At 42.0% G+C, this 27879-nt stretch overlaps 2 protein-coding genes across 4 annotated transcripts; one reads left to right on the top strand and one right to left on the bottom strand.

Moving 5' to 3' along the window:
- Positions 1–539: 539 nt before the first annotated feature.
- Positions 540–7195, top strand: marc1 (mitochondrial amidoxime reducing component 1). 3 transcript variants are annotated; one of them, XR_004933424.1, is made up of 7 exons: positions 540–832; positions 2816–2986; positions 5078–5240; positions 5367–5510; positions 5765–5897; positions 5973–6044; positions 6789–6805. XR_004933424.1 is itself a non-coding variant. In XM_036150902.1 (7 exons), the coding sequence occupies exons 1-7, from the start codon at positions 582–584 to the stop codon at positions 6913–6915; spliced, it is 987 nt and encodes a 328-aa protein (XP_036006795.1). In that variant the 5' UTR covers positions 540–581; the 3' UTR covers positions 6916–7195. The 3 variants fall into 3 exon arrangements, 2 of the variants coding, with proteins under 2 accessions (XP_036006795.1, XP_012737267.2); XM_036150902.1 differs by having other exon boundaries at positions 5370–5510; positions 5765–5826; positions 6789–7195; XM_012881813.3 differs by having other exon boundaries at positions 5765–5826; positions 6789–7195.
- Positions 7196–14057: 6862 nt separating this feature from the next.
- hhipl2 (HHIP-like 2) lies at positions 14058–27148 on the bottom strand. Its single transcript, XM_012881787.3, has 9 exons — positions 26759–27148; positions 24553–25205; positions 21814–21957; positions 20465–20796; positions 20199–20325; positions 19854–19999; positions 19696–19777; positions 18076–18158; positions 14058–15136 (listed from the first exon to the last, which is right to left on the bottom strand). Exons 1-9 carry the CDS (start codon positions 27122–27124, stop codon positions 14550–14552), a joined length of 2520 nt encoding a protein of 839 aa, XP_012737241.2. The 5' UTR covers positions 27125–27148; the 3' UTR covers positions 14058–14549.
- Between the last annotated feature and the right edge of the window lie 731 nt (positions 27149–27879).

The raw sequence follows: 27879 nt of genomic DNA, 5'->3' as shown, positions 1-27879 counted from the left end.
TACTTCACATGACACAGTAGTGATGAATTAGCTGTCAGTTTCAAAAAGGTTGGTGACCCCAGCCGTAGATGATGCTGATCACTGATGCTCTCTTTAGAAACCTCTGAGGCCTTCACAGCACAGCTGGAATTATGCTCAGATTAAAGTACACACAGCTGAACCCTACTATTTAGGAAACATGGTACGGCAAATTGTTTCACCAGATTGCGAAAGAAAAGAGGGTAGGGGAAAAAAATTACTTTAAATCAAAACGTGCCATATTTCCTTAGACCTCACATTCACTTTTACCTGACCTTAACTTAAAAAAAAAATCTCTCGTGTGTGTGTGTGTGTGTGTGTGTGTGTGTGTGTGTGTGTGTGTGTGTGTGTGTGTGTGTGTGTGTGTTACACTAGCTTTTAACAATGCTGCCAGAAGCGTGACTGAGAAAGTCAAATTGTCCTAGCAGGTCCTTTATCAGACTCAAACAGGGAGAGAAAGCCTAATTAACCACGCTCTGGGAGTGTCAGCGAACGTCACACACAGACGCCGCTGTCTCTTTAATAAAAAGTTCAACGTCCAAGAAAGTGTGCGAGGCTCCAAAATGGATCTGAAAGAGCTGGCTGCGAACGCGTTGGCCCAGAATAAGAAAGCGGCTCTTCTGGTCGGCGCAGCCGGAGCTGCACTTCTGGGATTTGGACTCGGATATAAATACTTGCGAAAGCCAGAAAAAGCCGTTCGCGTGGGCGTAGTGTCGCAGCTCCTCATTCACCCTCTCAAGTCGGGCAAAGCGGTGCCTGTGAGCGCTGCAGAATGCCAGAAAATGGGGCTGAAGGCTGGGGAGCTGGAGGATCGGTGAGTGTTGCGCACCAGGCGCGCTCTATCTGTCAACCGTGGCCAGATCAGCTGTCGCGGCTTTACGCATAGAACTCGGGACGATAGGGATCCGAGTGGTGCATGAAACATGCAAAACACCAACAGCAGGCAATATCATGAGAGAAAAGTGCCGTAAAGTCCCTGTGATGTTCCAAAGTTTGACAAACCTGGAGCAGGTCAGAGGTTTGCACTCTGCAAACTGGGGCCTGAGAAGGGAGGGAAGTGGAAAATGCACCAGTTTACCCTATTTACCCGCAAATACAGGCTAGAAAGTAAACTTTTTGAAATATTTTCAGCTTTCTGGAAGACCTAAAACCATAAAAAATCCCAAAAAACAAACATTTAATGCATTTTTTATTTTAATAAACATGTTGGGCTATCGCCTAACTCAAATGCAGGTCTAAGAATTGAGAGCATTGTTTGTCATAAGCTTCGGCTTACTAATTGATCTGCACATTGCAACCTTTGTGTGTCTTAGCGGGATTTAATGCGACCTGAGACAAAATTGCGCAATGCTGTGAAAGGGATTGATTAGGATAGATGTTTACAAAACGTTTTCAGAAATTAAAATCTGAAAAGTGTGGCAGGTGTCTCCAGATTAACTTCCAGTTTGAGAGCGAGAAAAACGCACGCGTTGACAGCAGTATCCAGGACAGACCGTTATGTCATCGGTCCCACCTCATTGGCTTTTTGTCCCGGTGTAGTCTGCAAGAGTTCAGAGTTCAAGGATTGAACTGGTCTGGGTGTCAATGAATGATGCATCTGCATAGCTCTCAACTCTCACGCATTGACCGTGTGACACACGCATTTCACTAACTTCACACGCTCACACGCAACACAAGACATTTCACACGCAAACATGGCATTTTTCACACATAAAAATCACAAAGCCCATCTGGGCTGCGGACGACAAAACTCCGCCTTCTGCTGAGATGTTTCGGCTTCTTTCACAACTTGTGGCCATCAGTAATTCCTGCTGCAGTTCGTGTTAACAGAGCAGCAGGAAGAGTGATCAGAGTTATGAATAATTTTAGTCTTAACAGTGGTGAAAGTGAGCCGGTAAGGTCCTGTACCGCGTACACAGGAGGGGAGGGGGCGGAGGGAGAGCTTCTGCAAGATGACCGGTCCATTCAGAACCAGTCATGGCTGCACGCTGATCATAAAAACAGTTCTGCTAACCAGATGCAGTTTAAAACGCCACTTGGTCAGTTTATAAGTTTCGTTTTTATTAATTCTGCATTTTGTAACTACATGCACCGTATTTCTGTGCCTCCGCGCTTGCTCCTCTCCCCCCTCCTTCCCCTCGGAGCAGGTGCTTTCTGGGCGTCAGTGCGCCCAGAGCGCACTGACGAGAGCAATAGAAATTTGTCTGGTCAGCGCGGCGACTGACTGAGAAACCTGTCGCTGTGAAAGGTGATGAGAATGTTATAAACTGTAACAGTCTAGAAATGCATTGAGCTGAAAGGAGGGAGATATTAGCAGCTGGATCGTGCGTAAAGACGCAGCGGGAACCTCTGTGTGCTTCAGTGTTGCTGCTGAGGGGACCATAAAGGCTTGATGAAACTCAGCCTGATTCACCAATCAGGTTATAGATTCACAATGATAAACAACCCATAGATGAATGTGTAACAGTATAATAATTCGGTCAATAATTAAAATCTACTTAATTTTATTCAGTATTATTTGAACAATTGTGTATTATTTATGTTTTAATCCATTAACTGAACAATAAAGTATTAATATGTCTCTTTCTCTTTTTAACACAAGTAATACATGTCTACTTCATTGTCTGGTGGGATAAAAATGAGATGGAGTTGACTCCACCGGCTCTTCCAGGGTCCGGTTAGCCCCGCCCCCCAAACAAGACCCGCCCCCAAATTAGCATAATCTCACTCCTAACTTTTGATAAAAGTTGAGAGGTCTGTGCATCTGAAAGGTGCCCCTGTGTGTTTGTGTTTGCAGACACTGGCTGGTGGTGACAGAGGAAGGCAGCATGGTGACGGCCAGACAGGAGCCCCGTCTGGTCCTGGTGTCTCTTTCCTGCGAGGGGGGCTATGCTCGCTTGAACGGACCAGACATGGAGGAGCTGAAGTTCCCAGTTAAGCAGCCGGACAACCCCGTCCCCAACTGCAGGTTTCACGTCTATGTGGTTTTAACTTCAAATGTTTAAACACTGGAATTTTGGAGCTTATTTTACCAACATTTATTAATTTATTGGATTATATTTGGGCTGCGACAGACTGGCGACCTGTCCAGGGTGAACCCCGCCTCTCGCCCAGTGAACGCTGGAGATAGACACCAGCAACCCCTCGTGACCCCAAAAGGGATAAGCGTGTTGGGAAATAGATGGATGGATTATATTTGGGAATTTCTTTTTTTTATCCTACTAAAATAAATTCTACCATTAGAAGTTTACATCCACTCATCACTGGCATAAATGTCGTATGATGCATTTGAGCGCTTATTTTTTTCAGGGTGGAATGATGATGACAAAACAGCTTTAGTACATTTCAAAAGCAACAGTTAGGTGAACAAATTTAAACTTTTTGAGATTTTTTTTTCTTCTTTTTCATACATATGTGCTCAAATACATATAACAAAAACACTAATATCTGTATAAAGGCCAGATATTAGTGTTTAGCAAGTTGCAAGTCCTGGCAAAATTCTTAGTCAATATTGGACCACTCTTCTTATCAGAAATAGTGAAGCTCATTTAAATTGTTTGATTTCCTGCCATTTTAAGTACGGTCAACAGGCTTGATGTCTGGGTCATTCCAGACACTTAATCCTTTCCTGCTTTACCAATTCAAAAACAGTTTTACGTGTTCTTACACTCCGGGGCTTACTCCCATGTTTGTCTAGGTTTCGTCATCAGATACAAACTGTAACCTCTGATAAGAAGATCCAATAGCATGCTGAAGCATGATCAACCCAGGACCAAATATGATTTTCCATTTTTGTTACCATTAAGTGATACCTAGATTGAGCTGTTTGGAAATTATGAAAAAATAAATCAAGGTTTCCAACAAAATAGCCAATTGTTAAGCACAGACCCTCTGTAAAAGGCTGAGGGTCTGTTTTACTGCCATTATAGTGGTATATCAAACAAAGTGAATGGAATAAGGTTAGGAGGACTAACTACAAATTCTTTAGTTTCACCTCAGATTAACACATTTAATACATATGGGTGTTTCAACAGGACATTGATTCCAAACACGCATCTAAACTGGGTTACATACCTAATGTCTCTGTGGGCTGCAAGTGCTGCAACTAAAGTCAAATTCCTTGATTGTGTACGCAGTTGTGACCAAAAAAGCTGCTTCTGATTTAAAACGAATAAAGCAGGCTAACATTAACTGTATGGAGTGGTCCCAACTTCCGACATTTAAAAAGACGGAGATTTACTTTTGTTACTTGAAGAAAATCTTCATTTGAATTTTCTTATCCAAGTGTCAACCCCAGCGCCCCCTTCGTTGATGAAAACTACTGGTCTGTGGCAGGAAAAGCGACTAAATGAAATGACCTGGACCAGTGCTAATGAGAGGAGTGAGCAAACATTGATGCACAAGTAATATATGGTAGAATGAGTCTGCCAAATATTAACTGGGGGGTGTTTACATAATTAAACATTTATGTACAATTTTAACCCTATGTTGAGGAAATTCACAATAAATTCAAACTATTGCATCTAATTATCTGTTTGTTTTTTTCTTAAAACCAGTGAAGTTACAGTAGTTGTTCCATTACCATTGCCCTTGGAAAATCAATGGTTGAAAGGCATCATTAAAAGCCCAAAATTACTGATCAATGTTTTTAGCGTTTATATCAGCCACTTCACACATCTACTGTCCAACAGTCCAAAGAGCCAACGCATTTAGCAGGACATATGAGTTTGAGGAATAAACAATAAACAAATCCTCACATAAGTGAATTTCTCCATTGTGAGATCAATAAAGCCTATCTTATCTTATCTTATCATATGAGGCGATGGAGCCAGTGTTTCTCTTGAATAATTTCAAGTACCCAGCAACTTAATTTATTTTAGTCCCTTTACTGTTATTCCTAGGAGATGATTTAAATAATTTTTTTGCCTCTTTTTACTTAGTAAAGCTCAATTTGCATTGAGGCAGGTTTCACGCTTTGGTCCCTTTCACAGCGATATGCATTGTTATCCTCATTCACGTGTCTGACGCGTTGATATTAAAAGCCTTTCTTGCTTTGCAGAGTGTTTAGCAAGGACATCCAGGGCAGGGACTGCGGCGACAAAGCTTCTCAATGGCTCACCAGTTTCCTCGGGGGCGAGAAAGCGTTTCGTCTGGTGCATTATGAGCCTCACATGAAGCCAAGGAGGCCCGCTGAGAGTGAGCCCCTGTTCCCTCAGTATGAGGTAGCGATCACATCCAGATGCTTTTTTTTTAACTTCCCAGATATTAAGTGTGCTCATCTACCTGCTGAAATTACCAAAAAAAAAAAAAAAAGTAATCACTATGTGGCGTTTGAAACCTGTGTCCAGCAGGTGGCGTACCCAGATTATGGACCGGTGATGCTGCTTTCTGAGGCATCTGTGAAGGATCTCAACAGCAAACTGGACCAGGAGGTCACCACCGAGCGATTCCGCCCCAACATTGTGATAGGTGACTGTGAACCATTCGATGAGGTTTGTTGCTCACTCTTATTTCTGATTACACTAAAGAAAGAAATGAAAAAAAAGTCACGGCTAAAACCACAAAACGCCTCTAAAAACAGCTTTAATGTCTCTGACCTACGAGCATCTATTTTTTTTTTTTTCCTGCTGCCTGAAAATTGTCACTCGGCTGTTTGTTTCTGACTAATAGCTCGCCCTTTTCAATGCGAACAGCATGGACTAAATTTATCTCCAACTGTTTTGCCTCTTCTTTTTTTTTTTCCCAGGATTCTTGGGAAGAGCTCCAGATTGGCAGCGTGAGGCTGCGGCGTATACTCTCATGTGGAAGGTAACGCGGTCGGACGCTTCGCACAGAGCCGCCTCATTCACAAACAGCTGCTGGACACGAACGATTCCCGGGTAACAGAGGCGCAGCGGGGTTTAAGCGAGAACGGAGGCGAACTCAGCTGTGATCTCTCTCTCTGTCGTTGCCAGGTGCGTTATGACCACAGTTGACCCAGACACGGGTGTGATGAGCAGGAAAGAGCCGCTGGAAACCCTGAAAAGGTAACGCCGCGACTGTAGGGAGAGTTAATGATGCGTTTTGTAATTGGATTATGGAGTAAAGATTAAACACTTGACAGCTTGTTGTTGGTGGCAGCGTAGGATATAATCCCACTCGCCTTATGTTAGAGGGTAGGATATAAACTCAGATTTTAGTCATAATTCCTGCCATAATATTCATTAAAGTTTCCAGTAAAACTTAATGCCATTTTTTTTATTTTTTTATTTCAAGAACACTTCAGATAATATGGAATAAGCCTAATTTTCCTTCACTTTCACTAATATGAACTGCTTTATGTCGGTCTATCACACAAAATAACTTCAGGTTCAAATATCAAAAAGTAAAAAAAAAAAAAACTTTTGCAAGACACGCCTGCTGGACCTGAGCCCCCCAAAATGGCAGATTTAAATCTGAACAATAAACATCACACTCTTTCATGCAAAAACAATATTAACTAATTATTAAACCTCTTCACTTTTGCATCAGGCTGCCCTTCAGTTTTCCACTGATTTCTTAACCACATAACTTGGAATATGAAAATATGATGAGGCTGCTGTTTTATTCATTGGCCCTCCTTTTTTAATTCCTCTGCTTCAGTTTAAACTCCTGGCAACAAATGCAGAATCACTAGTGAGTTCAGTAAGTCGTTTATGACAAAAAGCTATTTTAACAGTCTGATGCCGAGCCTCGCCCGCGGCCTTTTTTTCCGCAGTGCGGCGTCGCCTGATGAGAATTTCTCTCCGCAGCTATCGACTGTGCAAACCGTCGGAGAGACACCTCTACAAAACGGCTCCGCTGTTCGGTCAGCTGCACACCGTGAAGAAGACGGGCGTCCTGCACGTCGGCGACGAGGTCTACAGGATCACCCGTTAGATGCAGGGACGTAATGCCGAAGCATTTGGAGGGCGTTTGATGTTGGCACGCCGCGCATGTCTGAATCAGAAGGTTTTAGGAGATAAAGCGCTGAAAGTGTAGAATTGAATGGATTTTGTGAAGCACAATGAGACTATTTTTAGCGTCACGCTTAGATAAGATCGCAAAGAAGCTGTAATTATGCCGTCTTTTGCTGTAATTAATTTTGTTTCTAATCTGAGCTGCATTTACGTCTTAATCACTGATGAACCATGAATAAAAAGCATTCCTCACACTTGTACATTGCATCTACTTGTTGATAAACCTTGATGATAGACACATGGCTCTACTGAATGACCTTAAAAGGATGTACAGTACCGTGATATCCGGGGACAAAGTGGCCCTGATTGGGCGTTGTACTGTTGCTAAAATGATAAGAGATGATCTCAGATCATTTCCATCCGTGTTAAATATTTGCTTACCTGACAAGTTGAAGTCAAACCAAAGGTTGTTTTTGTCTGTCAGCGGGACTTGAAAATTAAAGGGAGGTTAGGAATGTGATCAGTGGAAGAAGCCATCTAATTTTGGTGCAATCCCCTCCCTATTTATTTACCAATGACATCTTCTCCGGGTCAGAGGAGTTTAAGTTTCTCAGGGTCTTGTTCACGAACGAGGGGAAAAAATGGAGCGAGTGGTCGATAGGCGGATTGGTGCTGTACCGGTCTGTTGTGGTGAAGAGAGAGCTGAGTCAAATGGCGAAGCTCTCGATTTACCGGTCGATCTACGTTCCTACCCTAATTTATGGCCATCAGCTTTGGGTCATGACCGAATGAACAAGATCGCGGATACAAGCGGCCGAAATTAATTTTTTCCCTTAGAGATAGGGTGAGGAGCTCAGTCATCCGGGGGGGACTCAGAGTAGAGCTACTGCTCCTCCACATCGAGAAGAGCCATCTGGTCAGGATGCCTCCTGGACGCCTCCCTGGTGAGGTGTTCTGGGCACGTCCCACCAGAGGGACTATGTTTCTTGTCTGGCCTGGGAACTCCTTGGGGTTCCCTCGGAGGAACTGGCCCAAGTGGCTGGGAAAAGGGACGTCTGGGCCTCCCTACGCAGGCTGCTACTCTGGCGACCAGATCCCGGATAAGCGGAAGAAGAAAAAGCTGATTTTAATATGGAATTGGTTCTTCAGGGGGCATATAATAGTTTAATCCTATAAAATGGATTTGCAAAATCTTGGCACAAGGCTTGCTTCAGCACAGGGCCACTACTATGATGAATTGTCCAGTTGTAGCTCCTTACCTTCGCCACTAGGGGTCAGCGTGGCTTAATTTTAACTATGAGCACAGAGCCATACTGAATGGCAACATCAGAGAAAGCAGTAACTCTGTTTTTATTAACGTTTGGCACTTAGTTTGTGTTACATTAATTTACAGGATAACCAGAAAGAGCAGCATGTATCGTTTTTCGTTTTTTGACTAACTACAAACAAACTACTACAAAAAAACTAAAATGTGTTGAATGAGATCGATGCACCCAGAGCTGTGCATAGTTGTGAAGTGGAAGCTTCTAAAACCTTTTTTAGAACCGGTTCTTAATTTAAGTATGATACTGCCACCGCCATGTCTGACTGTGGGGATGGTGTGTTCAGTGCTAGTTGCAGTATTTCCCTCCTCCAGGTATACCTTTTTCATTTAGATCAAAACGTTGCATTTTGGTCTCATTTGAGTAGTACAACTTGACTAGCACAAGTTTACTGGTACCCTATTCAGTGGCTTGTAGCAAACTGTAAATGGGGCTTCTTGTGGCTTTCAAGAGTTTTCTTCTTGACCCTCTTCTGCAAATGGTAGGTTTTTGTTTCAGATTTTATGGCACAAGTCGTTTTATTTCACAGTTAGCAGGAAAAGTGGGCAGAGAGAGAAGCCATGCTGTAAATGGACTGCAGCCAGAAAACAAACCAAGGACAGTTACATCAAGAACTGTACAGATTCTCCTACCTGCTGCTCCTCCTGGATCAGCGTGGTCCTCTCTGCTAATTCTCAGAGCAGTGATTTTACTCTGATCAAGGTTTTTTGTTCTGTTTGTGTGTGTGTGTCAGACTCCTTTCATTTTCAGATAAAAGTTCAAACTGAATTAAACTGTGCTTCCCCGGGAGATGTTCAAACCTATCCTCGTTTTAAATTTCTGCACTTCCTCCCAGACCTGTCTGCTGCGTTCCTTGGTCCCAGTGATGCTTGTTCACCAATGTTCTCTAACAAACTCCTGAGACCTTCACAGAACTGCCGGCGTAAACCGATTAAAGTGCACTAAATTTTATGTAGTGGTTTGCATGCTGCAGTTTTCAGAGCTTTGGTCCTGGGGTGATGGAGCCTTCTCCACAGCTGCTGCCACCCTCTGCAACTCTCTTCCCAAACACATCTGTGACTGTACAGACCTATCCACATTCAAATCATATCTCAAAACCCACTTTCTTAGAATAGCTTTTAATGTATGATTGATCTCTTGCTGTCCAGTATCAAAGTGTTTTTTTTTTTCTTTCACATTGTTTTATGTACTTAATTGTCCTTTTTCCAATTTTACTTGATTCATGTAAAGTGTCTGAGTTTTAAGAAAAGCGCTATACAAATAGAAAGTGTTATTTGTTTTTTCTAATTTGTGTTAGTCCGTCATAAAGTGGGAATAAAATGTGACGTTTGTGGTTGTAATGTCACAAAATGCAGAAGAGAGGAGGTGTGCATACTTTTGCCAGGGATTGGAAGTGGAAAGTGTGTCCAAACTTCCAGCTCTATTATATGAAATTCAGCTAAAATAATCACATGGGCTCCAACACAGGCATGTTTTATTTTCAACGCTAACTTTAAACCAGGAGCCTGCTTCCATTGACGTGATCGCAGAGCATTCTGAGTGCTGTTAAAAGTTTTTAAAGGGAAACCTTGCCATAGATGTAAAACATTGAATGGCGAGTGAAAACGGACGCAGACAAAGTCGGGCTGTCACCGCTTGTCGTCGGGGTTTTGTGACAGTGCCACATTCCTCACAGAGCTGAGAGAAGCGTAGCAGCACTAGCACTCTGCTTTCAGTTCAAAGAAACCCGTCTATGACCAGGTCGATCACATGTTTAAGAAAATGAACCCATTTGCACTACTCAGTGCTGTGGTGTTATGTGATGACGACAATTATGATAGATTAATGATCAGAGCAATGGGGAAATATATAAAATAATCTATTTAAGAAGTGTTGAGAAGACCTGTTTGTAAACCATATGTCTTTATTCAGTCTAAATTCATGAAGGTTTGGGTTTCTTTAAATACTGCATTGACTTCCAGATTTTGAAGGTTTCTGGTTTTCACATTTGGTCTTCATAGACAAAATGAAAATGCTAAACATACCTGTCCCCTTCAGGTAAAAAAAAAGCATTTAGAGCCAGATTTCAGTGGTAGGAGTGATCATGCCAAGCCCGCCGTCCTCGCCTGCAACCTGGCAGCACCTCTGGGCGTCCTTCATGCAGGTGGTGGTCTGATTTGGAGGGGGTTTCCCGTTGCTTTTAAAGGTTGAACCTGCCTTAGCTCTTATGGTCAAGGCTCTGCAGCAACCTGGAGCTCCCCTCCAGGCTTGGCTCGGTGCCCTGGCTTCCCCCATGTCGGCTTGTCATTTTCTACGTTGGTAAATCCTAAAGTCACTGAGTATTTCTGTAGAGTCAACAGGATGTTTGATTGTAGTATTGTGAGTATTGTGTATCAGGACAAACTCAAACTGATCTCGTTTTCATGAGGTTCTACTTTAATTTAAATCTAGCCTTTGTTGTAAAAAGTGTAATCTACAGTCGGTTTAACCCCAAACATGGAGACATTTTGACGTCAAACTTTGCAGGTTCGATCAGGGGCCGCGTTCTCATCTTGTGAGGTTGGTCAGCCTCATCGGCTCCAAATCGCAGATCAGAACCAAAACGGGTAAACACAGGATGTTGTGCAAAGTATTCAGAAAAAAAAGAAGCCATTGAATTATAGTTGAGATAATTATTCACCATGACAAATCGTGAATAGGCTTTGCTACGCACAAAGTACATCAGTACCAAATGGATCAGTCGTGAGTTTGAAATCGAATCAGACTAAATGTAGACTCTGTAGTTAGACTGAGTGATGGAGAGTATTGAAGGATATTCCAATGTACGAGAAGCAGAAATGGAGGATCCTGATGTTTGGCTCGTGGCTCCATGTCAACCAGCAGATAACCTTTAAATTCCTCCTGCTGGTCTACAAGGCTGTAAACCACACTGCTGTAACATACCTCCAGGACCATCTGTTTCCTCAGTCTGCATCTCGGTCCCTCAGATCTGGCACCCAGAATCTCCTCGCTGTCTCCCGTACTATCAATCATGGATGACCGTGCCTTCTCCTTCCTGTGGCTTTAGGATTGTTATTCTTGAATGTTTTAAACCTAGTTTATTGCAGAACTGTGAAGCGCCTTGATATGCCGCAAGATTTTTAAAGTGTGCTACACAAATAAAATGTCTTATTATTAAAGGCAATCCAACGAAATATTAAAGATGAGACCTTTTTTTTTTTTATTGGTGTGACTTTTGTTTTTTGGCCAAGCAGTGTATATCTGTAAAACAAGGAAATAAAAGATGCAAAGCATATAAGAAAAAAATAATTGGCGGGTAGATGGAAAATTAGACATGTTTTGCTTTTTATATTTTTTACAAATGAAATCTTAAATGTGTATTTGTATTTAACCCCTTTACCCTGAAACCTCAAAATTAAAATATAGTGCAGCATTCTAAAGTAATCAAGATTTATTTATATATATATATATATATATATATATATATATATATATATATATATATATATATATATATATACACATATTTAATTAATAACTAAGGGTATGTATCCTATAAAATCTAAGTAAGACCCAGTGAAGTTCGTGGTTGTGATGTGACTTTTTTAAGGCACGGTTTGGTCAGAAGTAGCGCAGGTTTTTGGCAGCCCTCATTGACATCTCTGTTGGCATTTTTAACAAAAGGGTTAAAAATGTCACGGCTGCCTCTTTTCAGAAATATAAACTCCAGGGTATTGGCAGCAGAGAAGAAGTCGGATGTTTGAGATTCATGTAACCCCAGCGTGCACCGCCGCACGTGGAAGTCCGTTTACTACGGTCGTTACGCGAGCCACAATCACAGCGGTTTCGCCTCTGATCAGTGCTGTGGCACCTAATTACAGAGGACTGCTGAGATGTACAGACACTTTAAATGTTTATTTTTAACCCCTGTGCAGCCTATAAAATTAGCCCGATCTAAAAACGCTGAGCTCTGTATAGTTATTGTAGGGTCCTGCGTGTGTGTTGGTTGCTAATTTAGACTTTCGACTTGTTTGATATGCTCCAGATACAGACACGGAAGAAAGCCAGCGGTTTCATAATAGTTAAAAATAAAATGCAAAGGAAGCTGTGTAATTACATGCATAATTGCATACAACAGCAGCTCGCTCTGCAGCATGAGGGACTCGCTCAACATTTTGGGAGATGCACTCGCTGTAAGCAAAGGCTAACGAGGGGATCAGCAACGCTGCTGAAGATTTATTTAAAACTTGACGCTACGGTGCCCTGGCACAATTATTTTTTAAAGGTTTTCGCATTTTGTCACGTTACAGCCACAAACTTCTATGTATTTTATTGGGGCTTTAAGATTTATGGATATGACTGACCAGGGGTCTGCAATCCAAAGAGCCATTGATGCCCTCATTGCAGCTTAAACAAAACTTCTTTAAAGTCAAGGCATTCTGGGAAAAAAAGATAACCTATATTGTCTGATAATTACATACAATAGGAAATTTGTTGTCATTTTTAAAGAACCACTATTATATTTCTATGAGACAAAATAAAAAAAAGAAAAGAAAAAAACACTGGTACTTTTAGAGCCAGTTTGTTGTGGAAAATCAATGCAATTAATCTATGGGAACAACTGAATAGACAACGAAACTGAAACACCTCTCATTTTAGTGTGGGAGGTTTCATGGCTAAATTGGACCAGCCTGGTGGCCAATCTTCATTAATTGCACATTGAACCAATAACAGCAAAGTGTGAAGGTCCAATTAGCAGGGTAAGAGCACAGTTTTGCTCAAAATATTGCAATGCACACAACATTATGGGTGACATACCAGAGTTTAAAAGAGAAGAAATTGTTGGTGCACGTCTTGCTGGCGCATCTGTGACCAAGACAGCAAGTCTTTGTGATGTATCAAGAGCCACGGTATCCAGGGTAATGTCAGCATACCACCAAGAAGGACGAACCACAACAACAGGATTAACTGTGGATGCAAGAGGAAGCTGTCTGAAAGGGATGTTCGGGTGCTAACCCGGATTGTATCCAAAAATACATAAAACCACGGCTCCCCAAATCACGGCAGAATTAAATGTGCACCTCAACTCTCCTGTTTCCAGCAAAACTGTCCGTCGGGAGCTCCACAGGGTCAATATCCACGGCCGGGCTGCTATAGCCAAAACTTTGGTCACTCGTGCCAATGCCAAATGGTGGTTTCCATGGTGCAAGGAGCGCAAATCTTGGGCTGTGGACGATGTGAAACATGTATTGTTCTCTGATGAGTCCACCTTTACTGTTTTCCCCACATCCGGGAGAGTTACGGTGTGGAGAAGCCCCAAAGAAGCGTACCACCCAGGCTGTTGCATGCCCAGAGTGAAGCATGGGGTGGATCAGTGATGGTTTGGGCTGCCATATCATGGCATTCCCTTGGCCCCATACTTGTGCTAGATGGGCGCGTCACTGCAAAGGACTACCAAACCGTTCTGGAGGACCATGTGCATCCAATGGTTCAAACATTGTATCCTGAAGGAGGTGCTGTGTATCAGGATGACAATGCACCAATACACACAGCAAGACTGGTGAAAGATTGGTTTGATGAACATGAAAGTGAAGTTGAACATCTCCCATGGCCTGCAGTCACCAGATCTAAATATTATTGAGCCACTTTGGGGTGTTTTGGAGGAGCGAGTCAGGAAACATTTTCCTCCACCAGCATCACGTTGTGACCTGGCCACTATGCTGCAAGAAGAATGGCTTAAAATCCCCCTGACCACTGTGCAGGACTTGTATATGTCATTCCCAAGATGAATTGATGCTGTATTGGCCGCAAAAGGAGGCCCTACACCATACTAATAAATTATTGTGGTCTAAAACCAGGTGTTTCAGTTTCATTGTCCAACCCCTGCATATTTAAAGACATTTAGAAATCCAGAGCCACCGGTTGCACACCCTGCAAAAAGTAGCACATAACTGTGAAGTGGAAGAAAAAGGATGGATGACTTTCAGTGCCCTTTAATCTAATACGTTTAAATAAAATCCAATTTAAGCAGATGCTTTCAGAAGTCATCTAATTAGTGAATAGGGCCCATCTGGATATGATTTAATCTCATGCACATTAAATCACAGTTAACTGCATACCTAGATAATTAGCTAAGCATAAACTTGAATTTGCTGTGGAAGGAAAGGCCAGAAGGTTTTTGAAGTTTACAAACTGAAATCTGCTACTTACGTTTCTTTTTGACCCATGGCAGAGAGGCCAATACGCATATTTCATAACATAAAGCAACGCTCAACCTGATCAAAGCATTAATTCACTAACAGAAGGATTTTTCTCACAGTGCTCCGGCTTTTTTTGAATGCCTGCTTCTTACCCAAGGTAACTTCTTCTGTTTTTGCCTATTTATAGTGACACCTGTCTTAGTTTTATTTGAGAAGATAAGATGTTCCCTCTGAGATATTTTTCTTTTCAGTCCTGTTGGCTTTTGTGCACTTTTCGTCTGGGGGGTTCTCCACTTTGCGACGATTTTGTTGTCTTTCAGACCCTTGGATGACTTCTTGTGTGAATTGTCCGTGGCGGCCTGGTTTGTCTTTGATTTTACCTTGGCTTTGACAGACGTCTTCACAGCTGTCTTCTTCGTCTGTGGCTTAGATTTCTTACCCACGGGGCTCTTTTTTATCTGCGCTTCTTTGCCCCTGTGCTCTTTCTCTTTCTCTTTCTTCCATGGCTTCTTCTTATTCTTGGTGACAGCCTTGGGGGGTGGTTTTCTGTCCGGCTTGGCGGCAGCGGCGGTCGCGGCGGTGGTGCTGGCTGCAGTCGTCGTGGATCTGGGCTGGCCGCTGGTCACTGGCGGTTTGGTGGTCAGTTTGTATTTTCTTGGCGGTGGTCTCGTTGGTTTCTCGTTTGTCTTCAGCACAGTCACTGGAATTGCACATATGCTGGTAAGTACACATTTTTAACAACCCTGCAGCCAAATATGTCGTACCTTGTAAAAAAAAAAAAAAAAAAAAAAAAGGGAGCATTTGGCACCCGAATCAGGGACGAGTTCTTGAAATGTTTGGCTTTTTCCTGTTTTAGACTCGTTTGATGTAAAACAGGAAACGACTTTTTATAGTTTTGTAATGTACCCAGTGTGGTTATACAACTTGGATGTAAAAAGAAATGAAATGTAGAGGATGTGGTAGGCATTTTAAACACAAGTACATTAAGGCACCATAAGGATTCTACTCAAGTGAGGTTCGGTTACACGGTTATGTGCTGGTATAATCTCGCAAGCAGTAGGTAACTTGCCTCTAATTATAAGTGGTTCAGAGATTAGTTAGAACAGGATGATGAAGCTAAAAGCTGGTCTGTAAGACCCAAGTGGCTCCAATCTCAAGATATAATATTGATTTATGCTAATGCTAATTTATAAAGCTTTAACCCATCTGCATGTTTTCATTTGGAGGGTATTTACACAGAAGCCGTAGATTATTTTCACTGGAAATAGACTTGTGGGGAGGCGCGTCACCAGTAATCTTCCTGTGTCAAACATGTAGAAAAATGTCAGAAAACAAAAAGAAAGTCATAGGAGTGAATGCTGTTCTGTTTATTTAACGTCTAAAATGTTAAAAACAGGAGGAACCAAACATTTCAAATATGCAGACGCGAATTTGGTTCTAAATATTTCAACGAAGGATTGCAAGGCTTAATATAAATGGTTATAATATCTTAAATATTTCTGCTTTTTTTTTTCACCGCTTTACTTTTATGTCAGCCTTTTATTTAAATGTTTACCCAGTTCGTGTTTCACCCAGGAAGAATATTGACACTGCACGGCTTTCTAATTTAATTTCCATTGTAAAAAATAATCAGCTTTAGTGTAAATACCCAAACCAGTTAAGTGGTTAAAACAATAACTTTAACAATAACTGCTGTGTCTTAAGATCAGAATTATTCTGAGTCAGGACAAGTCAGCTTTGGTCTTGGTCCCTCTTGGTGTAGCGGTTAGCATTAGCCCGTGGGACCAACTAATCTGGTTTTATACTAAATGACGATGCCAAGATAGTCATTTACTGCACGATTTTCACTGTGTTCTGTATAAGAAAATCTCTGGGCCTTTACACACATATAGTTACTTCAAATGTTACTTTCCAAAATGCCTTAAGATTTCGGACGGAGCTCTCAAGCCTCACGCAAAGAGCATAATATACAGGGCTGGGCAATATATCGGGATTTTTAAAGTATCAAGATTATTTTAAAAGAGATATAAGATGAGTCTATATTGTTGATATCGAGATGGTTTATGCTGCATTACAATCATATTTGTATGTATTCCAGTAGGTTACTTTTAAGCCATTTCCTATGTTTATCTGCAGCTGCTTGCTAAAGATTTTACCTGTGAGACATTTGGGAGAATGTTTTGATTCAGCAACACATTTTTCTATTGACTTTACGAAAAGAAAAACATTTGAGATAAATATGGTATATCGGCATTCAGCCTAAAATTATTGATATATTAATTTTTGCCCATGTTGCCAAGCCCTGATGAGACACATGCTATTTCCTAACTTCACAAGCCTCATGCATAAAATAACAAAGCCCATACTGAATGGGCTGGGTGGTCCATTCACTGCACTGTGCGTTCAGAAGTCCCAGCTTCTGCAGAGCTGTTTCACCCTCACTGACAGCTTGGGAGGCAAACTGTCAAAGAGCTAACAGAGTAGTAGAAGAACACTAGTTCTAGTATTCTGCACTGTTTTTCTCCCATTCAGCCAGAAAATCAGCTTAAGGGAGAAAATGTACATTTTGTTCTGTAAACAATTTGGTCCATATCCAGAGAGAGGAGCCACAAAGGAAACCAGAGAGAGTGACAAAATCCATCCATCAATGGATGGAGCCAGGAAAACCCCAACTTCATTAAGGCTCATCTTAATAAGCTGGTACCCGGTGTTTCTGGTGGTGGATCCAAATTTCCCTAATTTGAAATGGCCTTTTCCCGTCTTTCAACCCTCCACCCAATGTACCTTGTGTAACAGAACTCCAAATTAGGTGTGAAACCCTTTCTCTAGGTTGTGGTGACTGTGCCCAGGAGTGAACGTCCTAGTAGCGGGTACACCATGGACAGATGGTAGTGATTCCTGGGATTTATACATAATTTTTGAACTGTTCAACTGATTCAATAGTAGACACATTATTTTGAATTGTATTACATTTTATGATTCTGTATTTCTAAACACCCAAAAAGATGTAATTTACAGAAAGATGTGTTTGACACAGTTGGAATGTCATTTACTAATAGCAGTCTTCGGTCTGGGCCTGTCCCAACTGATTTTAAGCATGCTGTGATGGTGCTATTCTTAGAAAGCAAAATCGTGACCCAACAATTGAATCTAATTTCAGACCAATTTTCATTACCAAGTTACAAAATGCGTTTGTTTTTCTTCAGCTCCGGGCATTTTTAAAGTGTTATGGTATCACTGCGGTTTGTCGGTCTGGTTTTAAAGCACATCATAGCACTGACACAGCAATTTAAAAAAATCAATGACATCTTGTCTTTTACTGGCTCAGAAAATTGGGTCATTTTAATGCTTTTAGACCTCAGTGCTGCTTTAGACACAGTATCCTTATTTATTACATATTGTTGAGATACAGTTAAACTGTAAAAAATTTAAAGTTGCTATCAAATCTACAACAGCTGCTTATAACCTTTTAGCAGAATCTCATTTTGAAATGACTGAACAATTCTGAATTTAGAGAATATACCAGCTAGCAACAGGGACATTATAGATACATTTTACAGGACAACATGGAGTAAAGAAAGTTTGTAACCCAAATGGCTTTTTTTTAGGTGTGTTAATGTTAATAGATATGTGACTTACGTTCCCTGGGGACGAATGGAAACTTTTTCCCTCTCACTTTAACAGGGAGCGGTTTCTGTTTGCATTTTCCCGGAGGAGCTCTCCTGCAAAAGTTGACACATAAAACTCGTCAATTTTTCTTTAGATAGAATTAAATGTTTTTTTAATCAGATTTAATACATTTTGCAGAAAATATTAAGTAAGTTTGAAACGTATCTACCGTAATTTAGCTAGCTTATAACTGCTTGTGTGTTCCTGGACTGGCAGGAAGTCTTAGATTAGCACCCTCTCACGTTATTCTGAGATGCGACAGGTGCTCACTAGAACAAACCATCCAACTTCCATATTTGCTCCTCCATCAAATTGAGGGATGGCCATGTGCTTAACTTCACTGAGGCAATCCAACTTTCCCTGGGGGGCAACCATCCAAAATGTATCACTTTCACTATCATTAAATCTTCACATTTGACTATAGTCTCTGGATGCAAGGTGGGACAGAAGGTGTGGCTGTCCACAAAAGACCTCCCTCGTCGCGTGGAAAGCCATAAGTTGGCTCCTCGACCTGTTGGCCCATTTCCCATCTCCAAGATCATTAACCCCGTGGCTGTTATCAACCTGTCTCGTTCCTGTGATTTCTCCTGCCTTTCTTGACCTCGTCGGATTCTCCTGTTGGCTTCTGTATCTGGACCTCCACTACCTGAACCGTCTCTAGACCAAGCCCGTCTGTCTCTGCCCCTGTCTGGAAACTTGTGTCTGGAGCATGATGGGAACTCTGGTTCCTGTGATCCTGTGTTCTTGTAAAAATGTTCTTTAATTAATAAATCATCCTCAACTCATCATGCACTTCCCGAGCTCTTGTCTGTGCTTTGGCCCGGCTCCTGAAAACCTGCCCGAAGTGGCTAATTTTGGGCTTTGGATCTGACCAGTGACCAGTTGCTCATCAGAAACTGGAGATTCTGATATTTTTCTGATCAGATACCACATCATACATATATTGTAAGCTGCTAATGGTTGAACAGGACACAGACACCTCAACGAGGTGTTCAACAATTAAACCAGAGAAAAAAACCCACAGAGGCTATCTTAAACTCTATTCTCAACTACATCCGCACTATGTTCAAGCTGCATGAGTGTGAGAGAGAGTGAGACATTTTAGTTAATAACCAGAAGGTTGTGCTGTAACTGTTTGTTATGAAAATTGCTGGAATTATGAATACTCTCGGCATTTTGGGAAATCTTAGAGTTGAGGAAAGAATTGCCATTGTCTATGAAAACAACACACATAGACAGCTGTTTTAGTAATGCGACACATTCTCCTGGGATTGTTAAAGAGAAAAATAAAATACGCCTCTCTGCCACTGAAAAATCCATCCATTTGTCAAGTGATGGGATTCCCCACAAGCAAACCTGTTACAGGTTGAAAAATACTTGAGAATTTGTATAACTGTACAGTACGTTCTCAAATTTGTTAAAAAAAAAAAAAGAAAAAAGGGGGAGAGAGGGTTCCCCACGTTATCTTTCTCTAATTTTAAAAAAGTTTGTGGCTGTGATGTGATAAAATGTTAAAAAAGTAGCATGAACACTTTTGCACACACACAAAAAAAGAATGAACCCTGCATAAGTCTATGTATGATACTATACCTTGAAGGGTCCATGAATTTAAACACTGTTCCAGAGGGGGACACGGCACTGGGGTATGAAGTGGCCAGAAAATACAGCTCCCCTGACAGGAAATCAGAAACAGCCTGTCAAATGGTGCAAGAAAAGCTGCTCTCAATGAGAAACCGAGCTAAGCCGACCTGCTTCATCTTCAGCAAAGGAGATGATGAATTTGTGGTGATGGTTGATGAGTCCAGGAAACGAGCAGGTGGTTGTACTCCCCATGCATATGCTCTTCTCTTTCCAGGTTCCAGCTGTTTTGTCTTCCTCCAGCGCCATGAGTCGACTAAAGGAATGACAGAAGACATAGACACAGAAGGGAGAAAAAGTCACATTTTCAACTGAGAAGAGCAGATGGAGAGTAGAGTTTGTTAGACCAGCGTGACTTTCTCTTTTTAAACCACAGCTGACGCTATATTCCTTTGCTTCCTGAGTAGAAAACCCTTTTTTTTTAGTCTGGATTTGGCCCAGAGACACAACCTTACCCACTCATGAAGTCTCCAAAGATGTACAGGCCGTTCAGATTGGGTGATTCACATCCTCTGTACACGTATCCCCCCGTCACCGACTTCCCGACATGATGGCTATATGCAAATATGGGGAGGATGTCATCTGTTGTGGCAGAGAAGCACACGTTGGAGTTCACTAAAATCTGAAGTGGAGGACAAATGTGTCCTTGGGCCGGATGGTGAAAGTATCAGGAAATAGCTCCTGATCTTCACTTTAAGGAAAAAGAAAAAGGAGTACTCACTCAGAGAGGAGTTCTGGCACAGCTTGATGTCGTAGCACTCAAAGCCCTCTTTGGCCCTCCACCCGTAGTTCCCCCCGTTGATAATAATGTCAATTTCCTCATAGCGGTTTTGACCAACGTCTCCACAGAATATCCGGCCCGCGCCATAGCCGCTCACTGGGTCGCCCCGGTCCACGGAGCATCGCCACATGTTTCGTACCCCGTATGCAAACACCTCTGGTCGAGCGTCTGGATCTGCGGGGAATGGATTATCGGGGGGGATCCTGTACGGCTTCCCCCTGGAGTCACTTCCGTCCACATCAATGCGCAGCACCTTACCCAACAGAGCACTCCTGGGTAACAAGGGAAAGAAAGGTTGGGTTCATGTTAAATGCAGAAATCCTCCATAGCAGATGAAAAGCTGTGATTTTATGTTTAGAATTGTGGCAATTGTGGCGATGCAGGTATAGTAGATATAGATTTAGAAAAACTGGCTAAAGATGAAGGCTAAATCTGTCAGTTTCCTATCTTTAATATCTTTTTAAAAAATATGCTTAGCTTATTGGCAAATATGGAAAGATACATTCAGTCATCCAGGTCATGGTCATTCCAAAAAAACAAAAAGTAAAAAGTAAAAAGTAAAAAACAAAGCAACTGGATTTGTTTTCCGTAGTTTCGTAGTTTGAAACTTCAAACTACGGAAAACAAGTCCAGTTGCTTTGTTTTTTACTTGTTTGGAATAAATTATTAAAACAGCAAATAAAATAATCTGTTGTATTCATGTACTAAAGTAAATCTTGCCAATAAGGGGAATTGTAGGGTATAATAAAAGGATTGACACATTAGACATCTAGTGGTTAGAGAGCAGGGTCGGTTGCATCCTGGAAAGGCTGCAAGTTCCCAGGTTTGAATCCCAGAGACTGGCACTCTAGGTCCCTGAGCAAGACCCTTAGCCCATAAAAAGCTCCCAGGTGCCGCACAGTTAACAATTCGATTTTTAGGGTTCAGCTTGATGTGCAGTTAGTTTTCCACAACACACAGTGTTTTAAATATTGGCAAATGCAGCCGGTTAAATAAGTAATAAACACGTCAACAGTTTCTCAGTTTAAACATATGCAATGTGGCCCATGAAATGAAATAAACACCAGAAATCAGCAACAAACCAGCTAATCCGCATTAAGAAAGAAATCAAAGGGTTGTCGTCATTGCCAAAGTATTGCACAGTAACATAGGTAAGCAAAGTGATCTCCACAAAGAGGACACAACATTAGTTTGGAACCTGCTTGAAATGAACCAAGCTGGACTAAATTTGCCTTTGTGTTGTATCTTTACACATTTTCACTAGCATGAAGCAACCCAGAGGCCCTTACTTGTTTTGTGCATTGCCATGCTTCCCAAATGGATCCCCAGCTTTTCCGCCGTCTCCTGTGAAGATGTACAAGTAGCCGTCTCGACCAAACAGCAGCTGGCCTCCGTTGTGATTTGCAGCAGGTTCCTCGATTTCTAAAATAACCCTGCATGTGAAATAGAAAGCAGTTAATTAAAATAAAGTATTATAATATTAATCGCATATACTAAGAACCATCACGTCGAAATGAAGGTTCAGCGATAGTCGTCTTCCACAGTTAGTGTTTACCGGCTGTATTAAAAAGATGGACGCTGGTTCCATGATGACAGCTAGTGGCTGATGGGTTACTCTTACGTTTTTGGTCACCTCTATCCATTGCTGTGGCACATACAAGACCAAGTGTTGTAAATTTTTTCGCTTTAAAGGCATACTATGCAAAAATTTTCAGTTAATTAATGTGTTTCATACCGTTTTGGATGATTAAATGAGTCATTTCAGGTCGAACAAAGGTTTTCTCGGCCGCCCTGGTGGTCTGTGGGGGAAATACCGCACTTGCAATTGCAAGAGCCCTCGGTCCGCACCCACAGGTTCAGAACTCTCGTGCAAGACCGCGAGAGTCGGTCTTGCTTTACGGCGAGAACTCCATGTGTTTTTGCCCTGCTATTCACTATATGCACGCGCGAAAGCAACAACAAAAAACCGCGTGTTATCTTCAAATAAACATGCAAGCATATCCAGTTTTTTATTATTATTATTATTATTATTATTTTTTTTTTTTTTTTTTTTTTTTGAATGTTGGCGAGGCGGTAGCATGAGTTTGGCGAGGCAGTAGCGTGCGGCCACCTCGCCAAGATAGCGCTGCGGGAAACCCTGATGTTCATACCTTCACTGTGTTAGTCATTGTTTGTACTGCCGTTTTTTCCACTTTTCGTTGCGTTCGCCTGTCTGCTAAGCTCAAAACAACCGCGCCTGGCTTGACGGAGGAACCAGAACAGCTGAGCATCTTTACGACAGTGCACTTTTACTTTCGCCCTCTGGGGGGAGCCTCGCTGGAAAATCAACCCTGGTTGCATAGTATACCTTTAATGCAAGTAGCCATTGACTCTGAATATTTTGGGGGAAAGAAATTTCACAACTGACCTATAGCACAGGCAGCAACCTCAGTGAAACTTGTGGCGCTCCTGAGAGCAAGGCTATCCTCTACAAATGTTTGTAGACTTAGTTTGCGGACCTAGTTGCTGGATTTTATAAACCTGATCATGGAAATAAGACCATGATCAGGTTTATGCTACTTGGTTTTAAACTGTATTTGTACAGCATGTCACCAAAAGTATTCACTCACCTATCCAATTAACATCATGGTACGGAAGAGGATTAGGGCCACTCAAAAAAAAAAGTCTACTCAATTCTGACTTTTTTCTCAGAATTTTAAGAAAAAAGTCAGAATTCTGGAAAAAAAAGTCATAATTCTGAGAAAAAAGTCAGAATTGAGTAGACTTTTTTTTTTCTTTTTTTTTTTGAGTACCATGATGTTAATTGGATAGGTGAGTGAATACTTTTGGTGACATGCTGTACAAATACAGTTTAAAACCAAGTAGCACCGTGCGTTTTAAGCAGTCAGCTGAAAAACAGTGATGGTTTAAATAAGAAAAAAGAAGGCCAGCAACGATTGAGCCTTGCACTCTGTCACAAAAAGGGGATGATGGTCGGGGAAAACCCAAACGTAGGCATAGGGAGACAGAGGTATAGCAAAAAATAAAGACGTTTCGTAATACAAAGTTAAACTTACAAAAACATTATTCAATGTCCAAACAAATCTAGAATCAGATTCATGATCAGAAGATCATGAAACTAAATGAATCCAAAACTAACTAAGAACATAAAGGGGAGAAGATAAGGGGCAGACCAGAGCAGGATTGAGCAGTATAGAGAAGATGAGCCAGCAGTGACTAAAAGAACCACAAGGGGACAGATACTGATGAGCGGGGAAAGAAACCGATCAGACTAATGAGCAGAGTGAAAGCAGCGGAGAATGCAGAGCAAAGAGACAGAGGTAAATAAAGAGCATGAACGGCAGCACCAACACAGCCAAGAAGCTAACAAGCAGTAGAAAAAGAGAAGACAACTAGAAATAAAGACCACCCAAAACATACAGGAGACCAGAAACAGGAGGTAAACAGGAAGTTAAGAACCTAGAACAGAACGGGCCAGACTAACTAAAATAAAACAGGAAGCTACTAATAAGACACCTCTAACAAACAAAGGCCCAACACATGACACGCAGCAGCCAAGGCAGTAAATGAGAGACGTTTCTTTATGAAGTACACCCCCCAGGCGACCTCTGATCCACTTCTAACTCCTGCTGCTTTCAAGTCTGGGGTGGAACTTACTCTTAATGCAGTATTTATGGACAGAGGCCTCAGGCATTGAAAATACCTGCATTGAGTGCAAGACTTGCATGATTTACATAACTGGGGGGGGGGGGGGGGGATCCTCATGCCTAAATATTAACTGATAACATCTGGAACTTCTTTAGCATTTCTAAAGTTTTTTTTTTTTTCATATCAAAATTTTTTAACACTGCTCAGGCCTCCAGAAAACGGTCAATACTAAATTATAGAAAACCTTTGTGCAAGCTGTTGGAGCTTTTACAGCCTGTGGTCTTCCACCAGCATATTTTCTAAATGTGTTTTGCAACTGTACATCATCAGAATCAAATCAGTGAATGCAAACAGGACATAAAGCATCATGGTTGACTTACCTCTCCGAGTAAGGGTCAGCTACGTTCATGTCACTGCTGGACACTCTCATCTCGCTGATTCGTATTTTCTCCGCCTTGCTGTTGAACTGAATGGAGTAGTAGACGAAGAAGCGTCCGTTGTGTCTGTACTTGGGGTGGAAGGCCATGCCCAGGAAACCCCTCTCATCCCCCAGCCAAGGCGTGGTCAGCACGTCGCCGCTCATGTCCAGAAAGGGCGTCTCCAGCCGGCTGCCGTCGCGCAGGTACACCCACACGAAGCCCACCTGCTCTGCGATGAACATCCGGTGCGTGTCGTCTCCGCTGTGCAGCATCAGCACCGGGTTCCTCAGATTGTTGGCCACCTCAGTCAAGCACACCTGGAGGCACCCTCTGGGGTCCTCCGCCACTCGTCCCAGGTTGCTGTTGAGGTCGGCGCTCTTCAGAACGTTGGGGTAGCAGTAGTCCTGGTCCGGGAGGTCAACGAGGCTGCAGAACGTGGCCACGTCCCGCCCGGAGGTGTCCAGCAGCAGCCGGTTCTCCGTGAGGTATTTGAGCACGTGGCGGCAGCGGCTGTGAAACTTGGAGCAGTAGCCGAGGCAAAGCCCCGGCAGGTCCCTGACGGGGGTGTAGGGGTCTTCTGCATCGTAGAGGTGGGCAGCGTAAGGGGAGCACTCCTGGAGGACCAAGGGCAGATGTTTTCAGAAAGCGGTGAGACCACAACACCTGAAATGGCTTGAATTTGACCTTGAATTAATCACACAACATGATGCATCTGAATACTAAATAAAAATAAAATAAAATAAAATCCCTTATTCTTTGATTCATTCCTGAGTTCAAATTAATAAAATACATTGTCTCCAATATTCTAGTTTTAATGATACTTCTGGTCAGAAGTTTAAATACACTAATCATGAGTATAAACTATATTAATTTAGAGCTTTTAATTATGTATTTATGTTGTGCTCTTTTCTGAGTTGACAGATGATATAATGTTCAGATTTAATTATCAGATATGTCTTTTTTCAATAAAGCGAGAATGTTTCTTGAATTAACACAAAACAAATCTACATAAAAACACAAAAGATACATACATCCCCATCAAGCTCTGGATAACCCTTAACCTTTTTCCAGCCATTAACAATTTTCTAATGTAATTCTGACTTGATCCCTAATTGTTACTATAACTGGTAGAGTCCATTTTAAAAGCCTGGTTTCCCACGCTGGTTCTAAGCACAGTCCGTTAATTTTGTAAACAGATGAGGGCAGATGCATTCAAGAAGCTTAATGTTAGCCAGTTTATGAGTTTGTGACCTTTGTATCGCCCAGTCACAAATGCAACATGAACGGCCACCGAAGTTGGAATTCTGTCAGGGAAAATCAGAGCTGGCCAAGCAACGCCGATTTTAGGATCCAACATGGCTGCACGTGTGTCTCCAGTCTCTGCAGACTTGCTTTAAAATATCACAACAAATGTCCTTTAATATGAGTGTGGCGGTTTGGGTCAGGAGAGCGTAACTTGGACACAGTTGGAGGTTTCCTAACAGACAATAAGCAAAAACACAGAGTAAAAGGCTTTTCTTTTTGGAAAGGACAATTGAGGCTAATATAACATTTTTGGAACAACCCCAGCATAAACCCTCTTGAAAATATGGACTATGTTTAGAAGCTGGGCCTGTGTTAGAAAGCCAGCCAGTTCAAAGGAACTCTATTAGTTGGGTCAAGCAAGATGGTCCAATATCCAGCCAGAATCCTGCCAGAACTTAATTGGTGAATTAAGAAAGCCAGAGGGAAACAAATGTCTAAGGATGTGTGTGTAAACGTAAATCTGCTCAACATGAATGTTTCATTTCGACCCTGTGTGAATTAGAGAAAATCGACAACAATTTCAAACTTGTTTGTCACTGAATTTGGATCTATATTAAAAAAAACAGCTTAAATGGATAATTAAAAGCCTAACATGAACATGACTTTAAAGTGTGTTTAACCTTCTATCCAAATCTGTGTGAAATATATGCTTCTGTTTTACTGACACAAATGTATGTGTTGCCTTACTGTGATTCACTAGCTAATACATTAAGTATAGACTCATTAATAATTCATCTACACCTTGAAATGTCGCGTGATTCAGTAAAATGCCTCTCCAGCGTCTGTAGAATATTTTATGTTAATCCATCACACAGCATCGTTTAAAAGAACTTCACCTGTAGAGATAAAAAAAAAGGCTCACCTGGCACATGATCTCCTTCAGCAGGTCCTCACATAAATCGTAACCCGCCGTCTCCAGCTGCTCGATGATGTCCCAGTATCTCTCCGCGATCACGTTGTCCGTCGCCTGGTCGCAGCAGCCGAACTCCTCATACTGGGAGCAGAACTCCAGGTGCCACTGAGGTTTGAAAGGTGGTTCAAAGTCCAGGCACTGAGGATGAGCTGATGCTGGCTGGGTGGTGACAGACAAAATCACCGATGTGATGATGACGATGATGATCTCAGGTGTGCTGGGTCCCTGCTTTGTGGGATTCGGACCTGCCGCCGTGCGTAAACGCGCGCAAACGGCGCCGCTTGCTCGGAGACCATCGTTCTGCTTATTCCTCATTGTTGCCGTCTGACCCCCAGAGACTCCTTTACCATGGGCTCTCCTTTATGTATGCAGCGAGTCTCGTGTGCGCGTGCACGTGCGAGCACGCGCGTTCAAAAGAATGCACACTGTTTCTATTGACTTTTTTTTTTTTTTTTTAACAAAGCAGTTCTGTTTCCTACCAGAATGATTAGTGACTTTGCACAATTAGCAGAAATCAAAAGAATCGGCTAATAAAATCAATGATAGGCTATTTTAGTTTTATTCCCTGCTAGTTTCTGTACCGCAAGTTGGCACAGCTTTTACGCACAAGGGGAAAGCACACACACACACACACACACACACACACACACACACACACACACACACACACACACACACACACACACACACACACACACACACCTTTCACGGTGTCGAGGCTAGGCAAAAAAAGGTCAAAACAACACAAACTGTAATTATGTCGCACATCCATGTAAAACGCCTCCAGGCAGAGCTGCCTCTGTATGAATGAATGCTACACGATGTTTAAAATGTTCCAGCATGTCAGAACCTATTTGAATATAACTTCAAGTCAGGTGGTGATTACACAAGTTTCCGTAAGATCTACTGCTGAGAGAAAGTATAGAAGCAGGAGAGAGAGAGAGAGAGAGAGAGAGAGAGAGAGAGAGAGAGAGAGAGAGAGAGAGAGACAGAGACAGAGAGGGTAGATGGATGGATGGATGGATGGATGGATGGATGGATGGATGGATGGATGGATGGATGGATGGATG

This window comes from Fundulus heteroclitus, chromosome 19 (assembly GCF_011125445.2).
Source record: "Fundulus heteroclitus isolate FHET01 chromosome 19, MU-UCD_Fhet_4.1, whole genome shotgun sequence".
Lineage (NCBI taxonomy): Eukaryota > Metazoa > Chordata > Actinopteri > Cyprinodontiformes > Fundulidae > Fundulus > Fundulus heteroclitus.
Note: the sequence above shows the minus strand (reverse complement) of the source record. Positions and strands in the feature narration are given on the sequence as shown.